Genomic DNA, 19,008 nt, shown 5'->3' on the forward strand with positions numbered 1-19,008 from the left:
GTCAATACAAAACATGAGTATTCGAATACTCAGTATGTAAATTCAACATTCATAATTTCCATATATTCCATATTAGTTTTCTTTTTAACTCAATATTGAACAGAAATGTAACAGCTAATTTTCAATAGTTATCATTTCGTCTGAATTCCTTCCCATTTTTTTTACTACATTTTCAATAAAACTTCCGAATAAACAATTGTATTTTATGTCTCATATTGATCGGTGACAATGTAGTTGTTTATTCTTATATTTTATAATAAGATCTATATTCCCTTGTTTGTTCTACATTTTTATTGCTTTTTGAAAGAAACAATATGTTATGCTCCCTTAGTGTCTATTATTTGCTTTAGTAATTATCTACAAACAAATGAATGATGGTTAGAATATCTGAAACAATGTTTTTAATATAAAAAAATAACATAACTTATTTAGATTCACTTGGTGTTGTTTTAATAGTATCTTTCCATTGTTGTTGTATTTTAAACTGCAATTGATCAGTCTCATGTCGGTATATATGTGTATTCTGAGCAGATTGACTCGATATAGCCCTAAGTCACAAACTTTTTAAACAAAGATAGATAGTGGCTAACAGTAGAATCCAGGACGCATGTTTCGTCCTATTTGGAACTCGTCAGTTGGATGTACCTGCACCGCAAAGTGATGCTCACTCCGGGACTCGAAGCCAGTATCGTTCGCTTCAAACGCCATCACGATAGTCACTTAGCTACTGATTTCTGATGGCCACCTGATTGTGCAATGGGGTGAAGTTCAAATTCAATTGGTATTGTTTTACTTGTATCTTCCGATCGTTATTTAGGACTGCAATTGATCAGTCTCATGTTGGCATACGTGCATCCTGTTCGGATGGCCTCGATATAGCCTTACGTCATAAGCATTTTAAGCAAAGATGGAAAGTGGCTAGCAGTGGAATCCAGAACGCGCATTCTAAATAAACAATACTGTCACTAAGTATGATTGTCTGACAAATGATCACAATGTTGAGTTTTGCCTGGAATTATTGTTTCTAGGTCACTGGCTACCATACAGGCTCACGCTGATTTAAACACGTAAATCTAAGTAAGATAGGTTCGTTACAAAATTGCAATATCTGACAATCATATTGACTAAAAAATATCATCTGAAGAATGTAAAGTAAATGTTTGGATGGTGCTGGAAGTTAAAACGAATTGTAAATTCATTGAATAGTTATAGTTCTAGAAAATAAAAATGCTTTAGATTATACATGTTTTAATATTTCTCAGAAGATATCTTGATCTTTTGGTTTCAAAAAGATAGAGCTAGTGGCCTTTTCCACTGACTGATCAAACCCTTTAAGAACACGAGTTTTTGTAAGTCTGTCATATATCGAAATCATCTGTCTTGATAAGCTGTCAAAGTATGCAGAGACTATCAGTACAAAGACTGTTAAAGTTTTTGATAACAAAAACCGACCTACGTTATACACACATAGACACCTAAAACCACTTGATGTGTTTCGTCCCGTATGGAAGGTCTCATCAGTGAGGTTCCCAAATCCCGACACATGATCAGATGCAGCACCTTACGTCTAGTGCACTGCTGTCTAGCCCTTAGACCACTGAGGTGAAATCAAACAGTGTATATGTCTAACTTCAACCTTATCGCGTCACCATCTTTGATCGTATTTCATGAGTAACTGTCTAATATACGCAACTGTTCAACTCAACTGGCAATGACTTTAGTGCTATCTGGTTTCAAATGATTATCTAACTTGGATCGGTCCACGAAAAAAATTAGATGGGAAAACGATTCACCCATATAATCTGTCAGCCAAATTCATACAGTACATCGTTGAATAGCCCTACCAACAACTTCAGCAATCACTTATGCTCAGTGTACATGAAACTAAGATACTTCTAATTACACAATCGAGATAGTCAAGGTTAATTGATGGCATGTAATTTCAATAGACGTTGTCATCCGACATAATGATGTGTGAAGAGAAACATAACATTATTACAGAAATGTTTCAGTAGTACTCGTTGAAAGAAACAGAACAAAACCACCGCCACATGTACTGTAACGAATTTTCTGTAACATACGAGTAAGAATGAAATATCCTTGTTTAGGAAGCCTCTATGTGATAGTTACACTAAGATACGGCAAGCACGATCAGTCCAGCAGGGGACTCAGCTAACGAACAGTTAAAAGCTACCATGAAACTTAGTGATGTCTATCCTGTTGCTATAAAACTTCACGTCAAAACCCCGACTCAAAAACCCGTCAAAGCACCTGTCCATGGTAAGCAATTGATCGACGACCATTGGTTGTATTTGACCTTGACTAGGAACGGCAATTTGTGAGATATTCGGTGAACTGTTTGCTAAATGGTCTTTTTGGGATTCAGAGGCGTTTCATCAGCCCCTCACAGCAAACCAGGCAACTGCCTCGTGACCAGTCAGTCAGCTACAACGTAGGACCAGGCACATGTATGCATCAGTTCAAGTTGCCATAACTCATTAACACAATACGATGAACACCAAATAAATAGTAGTTGCTTCAATAGTAGTAATATGTAAAAGATTTCATATAAGGATATAAGCCTGTGATTTAAGTGACCACCATCTTAGGACAGGCACTCACGCATAGCCAGTACAAAACAATTTTCCGACAGCTGTTAAATTAGCTGGAAAATGGCACGTATATGGCCCAAGTGCTTTAACCAAATGCTGTGAACGACACTGAACTGTTTACCAATACAAATCGACCTACACTACCATGTAGAAAAACCTTTTGATACCCACAGGAGCAGATTTAAGCCTCCTCAACTCTTATGATAATCACTTCGAAACCCTTCTAAAGGATGTGAAAGCTGTTTAAGAATGGTTGGCTTACAAATGAGCTAGATGTATTAAATTTACAGCAGTTCGGAGGATCCAGTAACGTCCAAACGTGACAGGAGGCAAACGATAATCACCCAGTGCGGTTGTGATTGTTACTATTCAAACAGCTGAATATATCCAATTCGATAGCAACCGCAGTTATTACACCAACAATATTGTCACACAGATTACGTGCCAATGCAGTCTATGATAATAGGTGTGTAATAAACCAACATGCTTCTGACTGCATTGAAGTAACCCCTTGCACAAGTTTTTTCCAACTACCGCAAAAGCCCGTGGCCCCAGCCATGACAAAATACCAGACTGGTACCAACGCGTCAGCTCATTTGACACCGAACACTCAAATACCCTTTCCTAAATACGGCAGTCCGCGTCTGGAAGGAATGAGGCTTAAACTGAGGGAAAATTCATAAAACGAGCGTTATGAGGACGACACACTCCATCCACAAAACACAGGTCTTCCACATTATCTTTAATGCATACTACAAACTGGAGCTCTTACAAAGAGTAACTCCTGCTCGCTACATAACTCATAAGTTACTGCTAAATCCGACAGATTGCAAATCAGTCTAGTATTGGGTTGAGTCCAATCCAATAAATGCAAACAGACTAATAAACACTTACTTCACCGTCTTTATAAAACTTATTTTATGGCATACATTTGTTTCGGGATAATATATTTCTCAGTCCCTATTTTCACGTTCATTGAGATGTTACACTCACTTCGATTCTTCTTCCTCCACTTTGCATCACAAGTTAGACAAACTTAAGGGATGTTACTGAACGAAGTATTTGGCACTGAAACAAGGCACTTCATAGACGTGTATTCCTCTGAAAATACAAATAACCAGCTGCCTCATACTCAGTTTACTTCAATAAACCTTACCTGACTAGTGAAATAAATTGCTGTACACTAGTTATCCCTCAAGAAAAAACATGACATGCTAGGAATAAGACTAATCCATAAATCCGGACCAAACAAGACACCCACACAGCAAAGCACCTGATTGCCAAAGATATTTACGTATCATACTAAAGACATTGCATCTAAAAGTTGGATCAGTCCATCTTTGTGAAAGCAACATATTACTAAATGTTAGTGGTACACTCTGTTCAGACCTTAAGTCTTGTGAGTATCTGAGTGTACATAACCCAGAACTATGAGTACGGCAATAAGATGCGAATACAGATTGTACACATTATATAACTTCTACCACTACAGCTTATTAAGCTAAGCAAGCACCTGCCAGTGTAACATTGCAACTTAACTATACACGGAGCGTCAGACACCACGTGGTGATCGGCAAAATTACTTGAGTAAGACAGACCTTCATATATAGAATTTTCCTTAGCGCTCGTGTCCCAACCAAGACAATGAGAACAATGAAAAATATGTGGAAATAAAATTATTCTGATAATATATATAAACTTATGTACAATAATCTGATATTATTTACGAAATACAACCGTCACTGAAGAATTTAATGCCACATTGTAGGAACGCACATCCAGATGAACGATGAAGTAGCAGCATCGATTCATGTTGACTGTGAACACATAAGACTCCAAACCACCTTCGCATCGATTTTTTCTATTGGCTCCAAATTGGATTCTGGTAGAGTAAATTCTTTACAAATAAAATCTTTACATAAAGCAGTAGAGGAAAACCCGATTAATTTTGATATAAACGAAAGACTTATTGTAGGACGGAAACTAAAAGTGGGGATATTTCGTAGGAAATGGGTTTGAAAGATCAGAAAAAAAGATCATAATTGAAATAAGCAATTAACATTAGCAAGTGTAGTGGAAGAATCCATATTGAAAACAAACGAATACGTTGAGGGCATCAAGCGAAATTCACGTAAACGATATTTGCAGATAGTAGTAAATAGAAAAAAATTCAGAATTATCAGTATGCAAAATTAAAACATAAACATGAACTGAATACGTAAAAAGATTACAAAGTCGTATACCTTAAAGATTTATGATTTTGAAGGAAGCACAAAAATCTGTTAAGAAAAAATTTAATTACAAAAATTAAGTGCATATACGTATACTTAAGTAGAAAGCATCGAATCAAAATTGACAAGAAACAGACTTCTCCGATAGCAAATGAAGTACAAGAAGAGAGAAAGCGGAACGTGTCCATGAAATTAATTTTTCATTAAAAAGTAAACTACCACAACTTACAAACATACTAGGACGGATAAATATGATATAGGCACAAAAAATATACTAAAACACATAACGTTAAACATTAATCTGACTAATATTAAGTAATCGTCAAAATTTGAGGGCACAAAAGTTAGATTAGATGTCAAAGGCTAACTGAGTATACATATTGATGATTACTGCAAAGGAAAAAATAGGCCTATCGTTCTAATAGACACAAAGAACTTAAATATTAATGAGCTTACGCTTTCAACGCATCTGTCAGTTAGTGAGCTACAACACATCCGACTTTTAAAATTAATGAAGTGACATGATCTAGTGGTGAAAGAAAATTCGTAAAATTCCAAATATTTGTTGCATAAAATGTCCTAATAGAGTTGCTTTTTTTTAAAAAAAAAACTGATACGTGGACAGTTTTGGTGTTCAATATTTGTGCAGTTTTAGTACGACCTCACTACGTAAGGAAACATTTTCGACTGAAACTTTATCAAGATTACAACATTGACTATTAGTCAGTCAGTCAGCTACAACGTACGACCAGGTACATATGTGTATCTGTCCAAGTTACCACACCTTATTAGCACAAGATGAACACTAAATTCACAGAAATAGTTACTTCAATGGTAGTAATGTATGAAAGAAAGATTTTATATAATGATATGATACAGGGAGAAAGAATCAGGTCGTAGAAAGAAAGGTATAAAGCAATTTTAATCTCACGGTTTAAGGGAAGACGAAAAGTGTATACACCCACGCCTTTGTGATCGATTCTGAGCCATGTCATCCAGAGTCTCCAACCATTGGTTACGAGATCTGGGTGACTATTAAGCCAATGATCATTTCAAAACTGTTTACCCTAAATAGAAACCATATTTAAGGCGCTGAATTTTGTAATGACTGAGATCTTGCAATCGGTTCAAGCAGAAGAAATATTAACAGCATCACATAAACTATCATTATCTTGTGTTGTGATGATGACTACTGTCATAGTTCTTCCTAGTATCAGTCAAAATAATTAATTAATAGCAGTAGTTATAATAAAATCAACTAGCTAGTGATAATAAAACAATATTTGTGATAAGTGAAAAAACAGTCCATTTCCTGAACGATCATAAACAAACTTAGATGATTAAGTATAGCTTTTTCTTTCTTTTAACGCTAGAAACAATCTTACCATTAGTAACCCTAATAATACCACCTACAAGTTATAAAACTATTATTACAAATCACAACACAACGTACACCTTAAACATTAGTCTGATAGCCTCTTTTCTTTCACGATCAACAAACCAGTTTACAACATGTTTGCACCGTAGAGGAGGTTGTTGATCATCATTAGCTGGACAAAGAAGTTTGAAGAAACGGTGATAATTACTCAACGACCACGCTGACCGGAGTTTTAAAGCAAATGAAACACATGGATTAGTTTTGTGAGTTGGACGTAAACCAGCCATGATAGTATTGATACCTAGTGAAATAAAGAAAGATTTGGTCATATTCCAATTCAGTAATACAAATAAGACATTCAAATAATGAGGTGAAAGACATGAACGGATCTCCAACAGATAAATCATTTTAGCAGCTAGTGCTAGCAGGTGAAAGCCGTACAAATACGGTATTTTGCTAGACTGATTCACATTATGTGCTTCTTTAGTTTAACGAGTGTCACAAATCAACTGTCTTACATTCTGGTACTGTGAATCTTCACATTTTCAGTTAGAAATAACAAACTGATCTTACATCTAAATCATATTCACATCAGTGAAGCTACTGAATGTTGTAGACGGAAAAAGAAAGAGATCATAGGGGCCAATTTCCAGATGCACACAACTACTGATATTTGACTCACGATACAATAAATGAAAAGAGAAGTACCATTAGAAGTCTGCAGTCAAAGGCTAAATAATAACACCATCTCCATGGGGCTGTAGTTTATTGGGTTAACAACTAAAAGTGAATCAGTGATCGCACGTTTACTCTATCTAACGTAGTTTTATTGGTCAAGTAATATATCCAATACAGATAATGAACACCTCTTTCCACTCCTGAGACTCATGAATATTTAGTCAGTAGATATTAATAAAAAAACAACCAACTGATCGCACAGAAAGAAAATATTAAGAATGATGTTAATTTAGGGACAATCAGACACCTGGTCAATCAGTATAAAGAACCTATAAGAAGTAGTTTTTAAAAGAAAATATCCTTGATGACTTTCAAACTTAAAATGGAAATAGCTACTGAGGCTACTAATAAGATGCCACGAAACGCGGAGCCTCTGAAAGTGAAAATCTAAGCCCAAGTAGGATAATAAAGCAATTTTCGGAGTGCGATTAACTTACCTAAAATATCGAGAGTGAAGATGTAATAAAGAAGTCTGTAGGCAGTAAATTCTAGCAGTCTACTAACACCTAAGCCTTCTTTATGGAGACGAAGCAACTGACTTTGACATTGATGAAATTCTTCAAAATCACCAGCTTCTAAGGCTACATCTGCATGTGCTTCATAAACTGATACTGCAAAATCATCTTCGATACCTTGTACCTAAAATGATTTAACAATATGTTGGAAATTCATTAAAAAAAACACTACATAAAACACGTTTCCTACGTAAAAGACAGTAACGACGAAGCGGAGTCTTTAATTGTAAAAACACTTATCTATCAAACATTAGGTCACAGATTTTAACATCATCACTCTGAGTTTCGTTTAGGAAGCTTCATGAGTCACATAATAAAGAATGAAATCTAGTTATTTTTTGTATAGTAATAACGTACAGCAATACATCCAATAAATGACTAAAAACATTAGGCGACATGGATAAATGTAATATGAAAGCTTGGGTACAACCTAATCTTCCCTCTCAATATGTTCAATAGCTTATATTTAAAGACATTGATGAAAAAATAAGAAGTGATAATCAATCTCGTCATAAAATTCAGTGAGTTAGCTATTTTTAACTATGATCAAGAAAATAGATGGATAAATCTAGAGCACATAAATGGTAATAATCTGTCAAGTTTCAAACGAACCAATTGATAATGATGAAGAAACAAAATCTCATTCACCCTCATGTTATCGTAAAATTTGTTTATTAAATTAACTATTCAGATAAACGAAGTTGTTGGTTTATTTGCTTATAACATAAGCTTAAGATACTAAAACATACAGGTTCTTAGGAATCATCTAACATCGAATGCGTGCAAAAACACAAGGAACTTTCTCTCATATGCACACAATGTGTTCAGAAAGTCATGCATTATAACACCGACTGTATCCAATAAATAAATTATTTATGCACTGTGTGTTATCCAAAGCATCGTGTAGGGATAAATGGATGCCAGAGGCAAACTGAGTCACCTCAATCAGATAGATATCAGAAGACTGGATGAGAGCGGACATGTCTTAGTTTTTGCGATAAATTAGAAATATAGTAGTTACTTCCAATTACTTTGGTCTTCAGTCCCTTTAATATGATAACGATAAACGCAATGTAACAACAGTACGACTTACAGTTAAGTCTTGACGTATACTTTTGAACTGCTCACACACCCAATGATAATCGGTATTTGAACGCCATTTTTCTTTGACGTGCTCCAAAGAAAGCTTCAAAATTGCTAAGGGTCGCACTTCTGTAGGATCTGGGGCCTGAAAGTAATGGAGAAAGTCATCTTACAAACAGTGAATTACTATAAAATTGATTTACCGGAAGAATCAATGACTACAAATACGGTAAGTCAGTTGCTCACTCAAGTGTTGAGAGTTGACATAAACTGAAGCAAGCAACCTCTACTTAACCCCTGGTTACACAAGTGACTTATTACAGTTGATAGCAATAAATAAAGCTAATAACACCTAGGACTCAGTCGCGTATACATAATCCATTACCAAACAAATTTTCGTGATGAAGATTTCCTAGAGGTGATTCGTGATTGAAGCGGTTCAATAGTAACAAACTGTGGAACTCAGTGAGTCGAGTTAGACACTACATCAGTTTTTTTTAAGACTAGGTATTCTTTGTTGACGAGTCTTAACTGGCTAGAAACGTGAGTGCAAAGTTTTCTGCTACTTTAAACCACCTCAAATCAAAATATAGAGCATGTGATGCCGAGTCACTTAGGTTAACGACAACATCGAAACCTGATTGGGCAAATGTGATAATGGTTACTACCTATTTACTAATATTATAACGGTACCTCTAGAGCACCTAAGTTTCTGTCAAAAATTCGTAATCAATCTTATACATAAATATAACTTAATGAAAATTATGTGGAACGGATAAAATGTGCGGGATAGTGTACAACACCGGTTTGAAGTTTGTGTTGTTGTTTATGAAAACATTGAAAGCTTTATGACCAAACCATCCAGTGCACATAATGCACCACAACAATTATACCCTTGAGCTACAAACATAAATGTACATGAATAGGAACCTCAGTGAGTATTCTGCTAACAAGTACATATAAAAATGAGCAACTAGTTCGTTGACACATACACAGGAAATTATGATACACCATAATTACAGAAAATATATTTTTTTTACAGATAACTGGTAAAAGATGAAGTTTATAACTAAAGGGTAACTGAAAAAACACTACGGAATATACTTAACACAGTCGATGGTACTGACAAAACTTACTCGAGTCAGTCTTAAGTATTGTTTTTCTATTTCTTGCATGGTACCAATGATTTGACAGCTACCAAAATCAACAGCTAGATCATCACGTTCGTCAGTGTAATTCGAAAGCAAATGACTGGTGGTTCGTCCAATGGAACCTGATCCAATAGGTGACTGTACTAGATGATCTTTAAATCTACTGGCTCGTTGTGTAAGGCGAGATTCACTTGGAGGAGTATGCTTTGAAATATTTCCACGTTTACCACGCCAGCTGCCACGTCCACGACCCCTTACAGCTGTTCCATCTTCATTAGAGGTATTTGCGTCCGTACTTGGGTCGGCGTTCGAAGCACCACCGCGTCTCCGCCGTCTACCTTTGGAATTACCCCTGGTGGCTAATTGCGGTGTACTAAAAGATGAGAGTGAACATTTATGAAGGCTACCATAAAATAGCGAACATAGATAAGAGGAATATGCAATGACTAGTATGAGATCTTAATAAATATTTTGAAGGGATTAGTACAAAGCATATCAAAGCACTGGATCGGTTGAAGTAGAAAAGAAAACTTCGACCGTTTGATACTGACGGTGCAAGCTAAACTTTCTACAGTTGATATGCTTAAAAAAAATGGTTGATGTTATATCCTAATTCCTGACCATAAGGTTGCAAGCAATAGAGGCGACATATTGCAAAATGAAAGCTATAGTCAAGTCTGACAACTTTGATTTATACTTCATACGACCTGGTAATAAGTCGCTTATTCATCTCATCTAAATGTGTCAGTTCGGTAACTTAATTGCACTCCAAGTTCATTTCATATTACTACATAAAGTTGTTCCTTGTTAATTTCTGACTTCTGTATGGAACATCAAGTCAACCTGAATGTCCTGTATTCTTTATTAGAGTGTGAACTACTAACTTTGAAGAGTTGTGTGACGGGCATTCCATTTATCAAATTACCTATTCGTTGCGTCGTATTAGAAGAATCATCGTAAATAGAATTTACCGAAGGCCAGCCGGAAACCCCAACAAACATGATTGTTTTTATTACAATTTGACAGAAGAGAAAAAGAATACCACGTCGGAGACTGCTTCCAAGTGAAATTCGATTGCCTATACGTTCTAAATACAACTAACGATAAATAAATGATTCCATACATTAAACGGATCTGAAAGCTGATTAAAAACTCCTAGAAAATCCAAGGGCTTCAGCACTTATTAAGTTATATTGAAACACCTGCTTATGTTCAAGTGAATTTAAAAGGAGCACGATGTAAAATGTGAAAGGATGTGGAAAACTGTTAATTGAATTTAAAGTGGAGAGGAAAATAGACATATTCATTGTTTTGAATAGTCTAAAATCACTAGTTTTCTCTTGTAGATTCTATAATTCTCTATAGGCCTTATATTAACAGTCACAATTTCATAGATGTCATCTATTGAGATTGAATACACAATTTCTAACTACCAAAAATATTTAATAAGAATGTCAGAGCTAGATACTTTCGAAGATTGAATTAAGATATACAGAATGCATGGACTTGTAAATAACTTTAATAAGGTTTTAGGGGAACGCAGATGTTTGAATCTTTAGGCAAAATGAGAATAATAATATCAAAGTGCCTTACAACCATTTAGAACTACCCACACGTTTTTCTGTTTAAAATATTTAATCTTAACATTTTTTTAAACATAGTTTTACATTCACATAAACCTATTAACAATTTAATAACCTATATCAACTTGGACGTACATGACAAGAATGGAGTAAAATACGTTTTATAGTCTGCAAAACGTCTTTCTGACTGGTCCAAGTTGAACATTTTCTCAACTCAAGCCTTTAATAGGTCGCAACTCAACATTTCGAAATAAATAATATACTCGATTACCACTCACTGGATCAACTATCCAAGGCTAACGAGAACAAACACCAAAGAAGGCTATGAGAAAGTACCAGTCTCGACTAACCAGTGGACTATAAAGAACATTTATAACACTGAAAATATGCTAGAATTCAGTTCCCATTGGAGTTTGAACTCAATGCAAGTGACAATTCATGGAACTTATTCTTACTTTTCCCTTTACATGAATATTTTTATGTTTAGACGTAGTGAACAGTATCACCACACAAATGTAAGCTGATCTGTTTGCTCACAGCAACTTTCTCAAAAAATGGTTTAGAACCCATTAGATACATTGGTGTGAACAAAATGCATACAGTAAAACCAAAATATGGAAATCACTGGCACACCTTTTCTGAGAATCCTTTACATCATTCGTTTTTCTCTGTGCATGCCGAGAACCAGAGCGCGACCGAGAGTCCCGACGCCGATGGCGTTTTGTCCTGAAACTACTTGAGGATGAAGAATGAGGGGAGCCACGTGATTTTGAAGATGAACTAGACCTGGATCTATATAAACGCTTTCTCTGCCAATCTTTTAGAGGTTTGGAAACAGGAGAACGACTAGGTGAGCGAGATTTCGATGGCAACTTTTTGGATGGTGATATACTCTTAACAACTGAAGACGAAAACACATTGCGGCCACCTCTCGACAAAAGCCCAACAGGAAGACGTGCAGGAGCTCCCCTTGATGGACCCGTTGGGCGAAGTCCACGAGGACTGGGAAGTTGAACAGGTCGCACGACACTAAACGATTTCATTCAAAAATGTAAATATCTAATTAGTCACAGTTAGGTTATTTACTGACTGAGTTACAACTTAAAGAGGAGGTTAAAAACAGTCACTAATAGGTGAGTAGATATTTAGGGAAAATTAAAGCATTACTGAAATGTGTTACTAGTACTTTCGGTTTATTTATCATTTATTTATTAAGTCCCACTAAAATAAGTAAAACAAAATAGACAACCTCATAAATATTAGTAAAAGACAATTTAAAACCTAAATTGTACAGTAAAATTTAAAGGACTTAGATCAACTATCGCAAAATGATCATAGAAACTAACAAGTCGAAATTAGTACCTAGAAGTACCTAAACGCATGCACAGGAATTCCTGACAACACTACAACTGAACCAGAATCATTATATCTTTACCTTCTGACACAAAAAATACCACGATTTATGGAATGAATGATCGTTACTGGACCCAAATACAGTAAGACTCCACCGTAAGTTGGCCTTACAATCACTTTAAATAAATATTACAGATGGCTAACACCTCAATGAACAACATAGTGTAGTGTCAAAGTAGCGATACTTTCAGTTAGCAAACTGTAAGAAAACAATTAATTGTCTTTCGCTTCAGTACCATGTGCAATTTCACACTTACAAACATTTAGAGATAAGACTTTGAATTCTATTCCTCCAATTATCCGTTTACTACCCAGAGATTGGCCAAATGGAAGCATGCAAATAACAGTCATGTCAATGGCAACATTGACACGATGTAAGCCATCAATGCAATTGATGGAAAACCGATAAATTAGTTACATCTAGAGGTAGTGCACTCATCAAGACCTATGGGAACTGTGGAACGTTTTTATCAAAGTAACATTCACATTTATTTAGGAAGGAATATACTGGCCGATAATGTGATAATAAACCCTGTCACAGGAAATCTTATGAATAAATAGACACTTAATACAATGATCAAGCCAGATATCTACTTTCCAGAAAGTACAATATAACTGGTGAACTACAGGACGACCTCGATTTCTTTACCTAAACCGATTTTGAAGAAATGCATAGAGATGCACGGTAATACCAATGACAGAAAAAAACACTAAAGTACTGCTTACTTGACAGAATTACCCCTGATATTAAAGGATTTACGGAAACTAGCAATCGCACGACTAGGGATAGTTGGGATATTTTCTGTCTTCCAATCGACCTTGATGTTATTTCTAAAAACGTACTCCAATTTTTCTTTTAAAATCCGTTCCATCTGATCTTTTTCCTCACTTGTATCAATGCTGCAGAAAGCTCGCTGGACGTACTCTCTATAAAAAAATTTAGAATTAATAAACCAATAAGTGAAAAAACACAGAAATGTAAACCTTTCAATACAATACCAAAAATAATAGAAAAGGACAGTAATTTTATTCACAACCCAATAAAACGGGACATCCAACATAACCCAAGTAATCCGGAAACTAAATACATCAACTTATCACTGGCTGTCTTGCACTAATTTTCTTGGTGAGCTGCTGAATAGCTTAGAACAACAATGTATGAATGAGCGTCCCGCGCACTTGTTTTCCTGTCTATCTGATGAGGCACGCTTACTCACCCGGAATATTACATATCTACTGAAACTCTATCTCTGGGTGAAAACACCCATCAAGCACTTATTCAGAAAAATGAAATGTTAATAAACTTAGTTAAGAAATATCTCACGGTAAATTGAGAAACTGATGCCGAACAACCAATCATACCACGGAAAGGCCAATTACTGGCGTTATTAAAAATTCCTAACCGTAAACTTACTTGAGTTCATCGCTCCACTGCTCTTTTGCTCCTTTGTCCTGAAAACTAGCAGGTGGTTGCTGTAAGACTTCTTTAGAAATTGGGGTATTCGCAGTATTTTCAATAGCCACTGTGTTTGGAGAATCTAGATAATTAAAGTTAGTCTCAATAGTCACCACGTAAAATAGTACATACAAAACCAATCATATTTGGTCATTAATATGCTTTTAGGAGCTCTATACATCGAACTTTATAAAAAGGAACACGCACCCAACTCTTACTTATAACGATGAAAGTTATGTTGGAGAAAGTCGGATCCTATGAGTTATAAATGTGTTCATGCAGTACGGTACAACTTTTCGCAAAAACAGATTGATCAATATGGACCACTCAAAAACTGAGAGTCGATTTTTTAGCAAGTAAATAATCCTGAAATTAAGTGTAGAGTACTGGGGAAGGATCGCGTATCGATTATGGCTGTGAATACTAATCGATTGGACAGAAAGAACTAAGTGGGATCAACAATCCCCCACCTCGTCGAGTAATGCTGGTTGGTATAGGTGCACGCTTCAAGGCTGAGGCCAGCCCAAAACGTTGGGCTGCATGAGTCCGAGTGCGTAGAAGTGAAGCAAGCGCATCTTCCTCTGGATCTTGAGTTTTGATGTTTAGTTTCCGATTCCTCTTCGAGATATTCTCTATGCTTACTCTTCCTAATCATAACTAATATCGCCATTATTGAAATCCTCTCATTTATTTTTCGATTGTCGTTCTCATATTGTGTGACAACTTGGGCTCCACTTCGATTATATCTGACTGACCCCCCGACTATAGATAATTATATCAACGTTTTTGAACACAAAATCCGAACCTATAATGTAATCTTTGTATAGTAGATTTACTGTCCTAAATATACATCAGGTATGTATACCTGTTTATGAAGGTAATTGACCAGTATATTTACCTAAAAGAAACCGTGATCCGGAAGTGGACATTCGCAATGACTACCAGGACGAAACCTTAAACACAAAGTAGTACAGATGGTGGTTGGAGGTAGTCGACAGGAAACCCTGGACCCGGGTTTCGTGCTACTTGGCACTCGTCAGCAAGGTGTAACTGTAATCTTGAGGGAACTGGTGCTCCCTGGTGGATTCGATCCCGTGTCACCCAGCTTCACAGTCAGAGACGTTACCACTGAGCTATCCGGGCCGCAACTGACCTCCTGTAGGACTGAGATGTTATCACAATTGATTGATCACTGGGTGATGATCAATGTCGTGTGTGTCAAGTCCTTATGCAGTGCAGATCGAATGCTATCGACCATTTTGCAACGTGGCCACCAGCTCAGTGGTGACGTCTCCGACTGTGAAGCTGGGTGACACGGGATCGAATCCACCAAGGAGCACCAGTTCCCTCAAGATTACAGTTACACCTTACTGACGAGTGCCAAGTAGCACGAAACCCGGGTCCAGGGTTTCCTGTCGACTACCTCCAACCACCATCTAATCTCAACATAGTGCCCGCAGTGTCGAGTCGATTAGACTGGTGGCCACATTGCAACTTGGTCGATAGCATTCAATCTGCACTAAATAAGAACTTGACACACATGACATTGATCACCACCCAGTGATCAATCGTGACAAAATAGTACATACCAGTAACCACCCAATGGCCAATATATTGATGTGGTTTACCTCCATTAGTCTGGAGCCTCCTAGCTGCTTAGACCGAGGTAGATTGAGTTAATATTAAATTCTAACCCATGAACAATAACAGTAACGTGAATCAGAGATCAAGCAGATAATTGTGTGCTTAGATGAGAAAAATTGGCATCACGAGAGTTAGCATACCGAAGTAGGTGGGGGAGCTTTAAATTGTAACTTGATGGTTGAAGGATGAGAGTTTTGACCACTGAACCATTTTAATCTGAGGGTTAAGAACTCGATAACTATTAACAAAAATCAGTCTACCTCGAGATACAATAAATCAAGTAGACAATAATGTTTGAACCGTACATAAATACGTATTTCTTACCTAAAGTACTCTGGAATGGAAACCGTGGACCCGTCACTGCCAAACCATTGGAATGAACAGATGGTCTTCCGTCAGGCCATATACCAAACGACTGAACCGCACCTCCATTAACTGGATAACCATAAGTAGGTCTAGCTGCGTTCCAGTTACACCCTAACTGACTTCGCATATGCAACGGGAACTGTGGAGAACCATATGAAGGATACGAAACGTTTGGCATCACAGGCCTCTGTGGACTTGGGTCGAACATGACCGGTTGACGGGGTGGGAGCGCAGGTGAATAATTATAAGCACAAGAGAAGTTTTGAGAATGAAATGGAGTCGAAGTACACCACGATGTGTCATAAGTTGCTGAAATGGAGCTTGTCATTGTAACAGTCCCATCCATCTTGGGAGCAGTAGATTCTACTCCGGGTGGGGGAGGTGTGGAAGGTTTTTCTTGAACTGATGAAACTGGAATGGTTTGATGATTATAATCATATGTCTACAGTGGTGAGTGGGTAATGAAATAACTTACCTGAGCAGGTTGTGTATAATCATAATATCCTGGACAAGCACCTTGCCAGTAAGAACCGTATGAGCCCCACTGAGCCATTGATGTTTTCTATATAAGTTTTCCCAAGAAACAAAATTAGTTGCAAGAAATGGAAACACGGCTTGAAAGTCTTACGTTCTATATACACTTATTTAAATAAACTTGAAATTTAATCCAAAACGAGTAACTGGTTCGGACGACCATTTAATTGGGTCAAATGGTCACTAGCTGAATCTAATTGTTTGCCAACTTCTGGTAGATGACGTTACTTTTTATCCAGAAAGCATTTGTTCACAATTATACCCAACCCCTGATGAACTGAGTTCTTGAATTGATTCATACTATTAACTAGGGTATCCTCTACTTCCTAATTTCAACATCACTACGTTCTACCGTTTCATTTGTTAGCTTTTCTAGATGTACTCAAGTGTGATGTGGATTTAATCAGTTTACGCCTAAATTTCAGCAAAACATATTTTAGTGAAGATTGTCCAAACTCTGCTTACATGTAACCCCCACAAATGATAAAACTCCCTAAGTCGCTTAAAGAGAGGACAGAAAAATGCTCAAGCCATTAATCACATGGACGAGTTCCAACCATAAAATCGTTTTACACATCGTCCCTGCAGTGACGCTGTTCACATGGTTGTACTTAACAATTAATTTGAGTAAATTTATTTTTACTACATGGGCATTAAACGGACGGAGTGACTATCAACATGGTGTTAGCGCCGTATAGTCGACAGAAAATGAAAACTACATCCCCAAGAAAGTATTTACTTAGGAAGTACGATAGCCGCAAGCTATTTATTGAAAACTATTATTTTATCAGATACTAAAAACTGCTTCAAAGTACATATTATGTTGCTCATTAGGGATTTCAAAAGGATACCAGACGACAAGATTTACTAACAGTGACCTCTACAATGTTAACTACCAATACTAAGCCTGAATTACACAACACGCGAGAACATTATTTCGTCCGTTAATTTCCACCAACCATACATATACAAGCTTTGCACAACACGAAGTCTGAAATATTACATGATCAGTGGAAGAAAAATAGGAGTCATTTGAGGTTTGCCTCAAAACCAGCAATACCAGCTAACCATACCAGTCATAAAGATGAAACAAATAAACGCTGCCTTAGTCTACTACCTGATTGTTCGTCCTATGTACCAAAAATAGAACTTGTTTTAACAAGATCCTAAGAGACTTTGAAACGAAAGTTCATATGCAGCTATAATAAATTCCGGTTAACTAGAGAACTGAATCCTAGATGCAGAATAAAGTGGTCCATAAGTGCTTTCTACTAGGGTTTACTACATTTGTTTTTATGTTGACTCCCTACAATCAACATGTCCCTAACCCCTCTTTATGAAAAAAGTGTTCTCAGCACAAATTTAAAACTCCCATCAGGTCACTAAACGGAGAAAAATGAAGTTACTAACCAGTAAGAACACACTGACTTCGATACAGTCTCTAACTAACCCGGGGAAAAACCGAAACCGAGACAAGTCGCGCAGTCTACTCAAACAACCGCTTGATCTAACGTCATAATTTGTATTTAGTCTGTCTCAGTTTATTTGGCATTCTCCGGGTGTAGTTCATTGGTATACAAGATAATGCTCCTACTAGAAATAGATCATGGAAGGTGAAAGCATGGTGATTTAACAAGACAATGCTTGTCAACACGTTAGTCTTCAGTCTTCAGTAATAAGGATAGTAGGTTGGTGAACCTGTATTAATCCTGACACATTGCTTTCCAGTGAAGGTCCAGCTTCCCCTTGAAAGTAATCACTGATGGAGCTGATACCACTTGTCCGGGTAAGGCGTCCCAATCATTGACTACTCGATGAGAAAAACGGGACCCCACTTTAAGTTTATTAGATCGTGGTTTATGAACCTTCTTGCTTTGACCTCGGAGATTACTAGTGCTGGAGAGAGCGAAAAGATAAGACATTAACACCCAAATCAGAATTAAACATACGAAATGCCAGTATAAGTTCACCTCGTGTCCTACGATACGACAAGGGGAAAAGACTTAGGCGTTTTAAACGCTCATCGTAAGGGAGTCTAGAAAGACCCTTCACTAATTTCGTTCCTACACGCTGGACACGCTCAATAGAGTTAGTATCCTTTACCAGACACGGGCTACGTGCTTGGATACAGTACTCTTAATGTGGTCTTACATATATGGGGTATAAAATTCGAAACGTTCCCTAGTCAAAAGATTTGAACGCTCGGCGAAGTGATCATAACGCACGAAAACCTTTGACAGCAGCTGCTTTGCAATGCGTATTTGTTGTTAAATCATGACTTATTACTATTCCTAAGTCTTCATG

At 36.8% G+C, this 19,008-nt stretch overlaps 1 protein-coding gene across 3 annotated transcripts; it reads right to left on the reverse strand.

Annotated features, from left to right (window-relative positions):
- Positions 1-1,646: 1,646 nt before the first annotated feature.
- LENG8_1 (Leukocyte receptor cluster (LRC) member 8) lies at positions 1,647-18,186 on the reverse strand (the record flags this gene model as incomplete). 3 transcript variants are annotated; one of them, XM_051210250.1, is made up of 11 exons in its annotated part: positions 18,115-18,186; positions 16,646-16,732; positions 16,129-16,612; positions 14,119-14,242; positions 13,431-13,631; positions 11,925-12,320; positions 9,694-10,081; positions 8,568-8,702; positions 7,397-7,598; positions 6,297-6,522; positions 4,274-4,595 (listed from the first exon to the last, which is right to left on the reverse strand). In XM_051210250.1, the coding sequence occupies exons 3-11, from the start codon at positions 16,514-16,516 to the stop codon at positions 4,421-4,423; spliced, it is 2,235 nt and encodes a 744-aa protein (XP_051070224.1). In that variant the 5' UTR covers positions 16,517-16,612; positions 16,646-16,732; positions 18,115-18,186. The 3 variants fall into 3 exon arrangements, with proteins under 3 accessions (XP_051070223.1, XP_051070224.1, XP_035588355.2); XM_035732220.2 differs by lacking the exon at positions 4,274-4,595 and having other exon boundaries at positions 6,281-6,522; XM_051210249.1 differs by having other exon boundaries at positions 1,647-6,522; positions 11,925-13,631.
- Between the last annotated feature and the right edge of the window lie 822 nt (positions 18,187-19,008).

This window comes from Schistosoma haematobium, chromosome ZW, assembly GCF_000699445.3.
Source record: "Schistosoma haematobium chromosome ZW, whole genome shotgun sequence".
NCBI classification, from domain to species: Eukaryota; Metazoa; Platyhelminthes; class Trematoda; order Strigeidida; family Schistosomatidae; genus Schistosoma; species Schistosoma haematobium.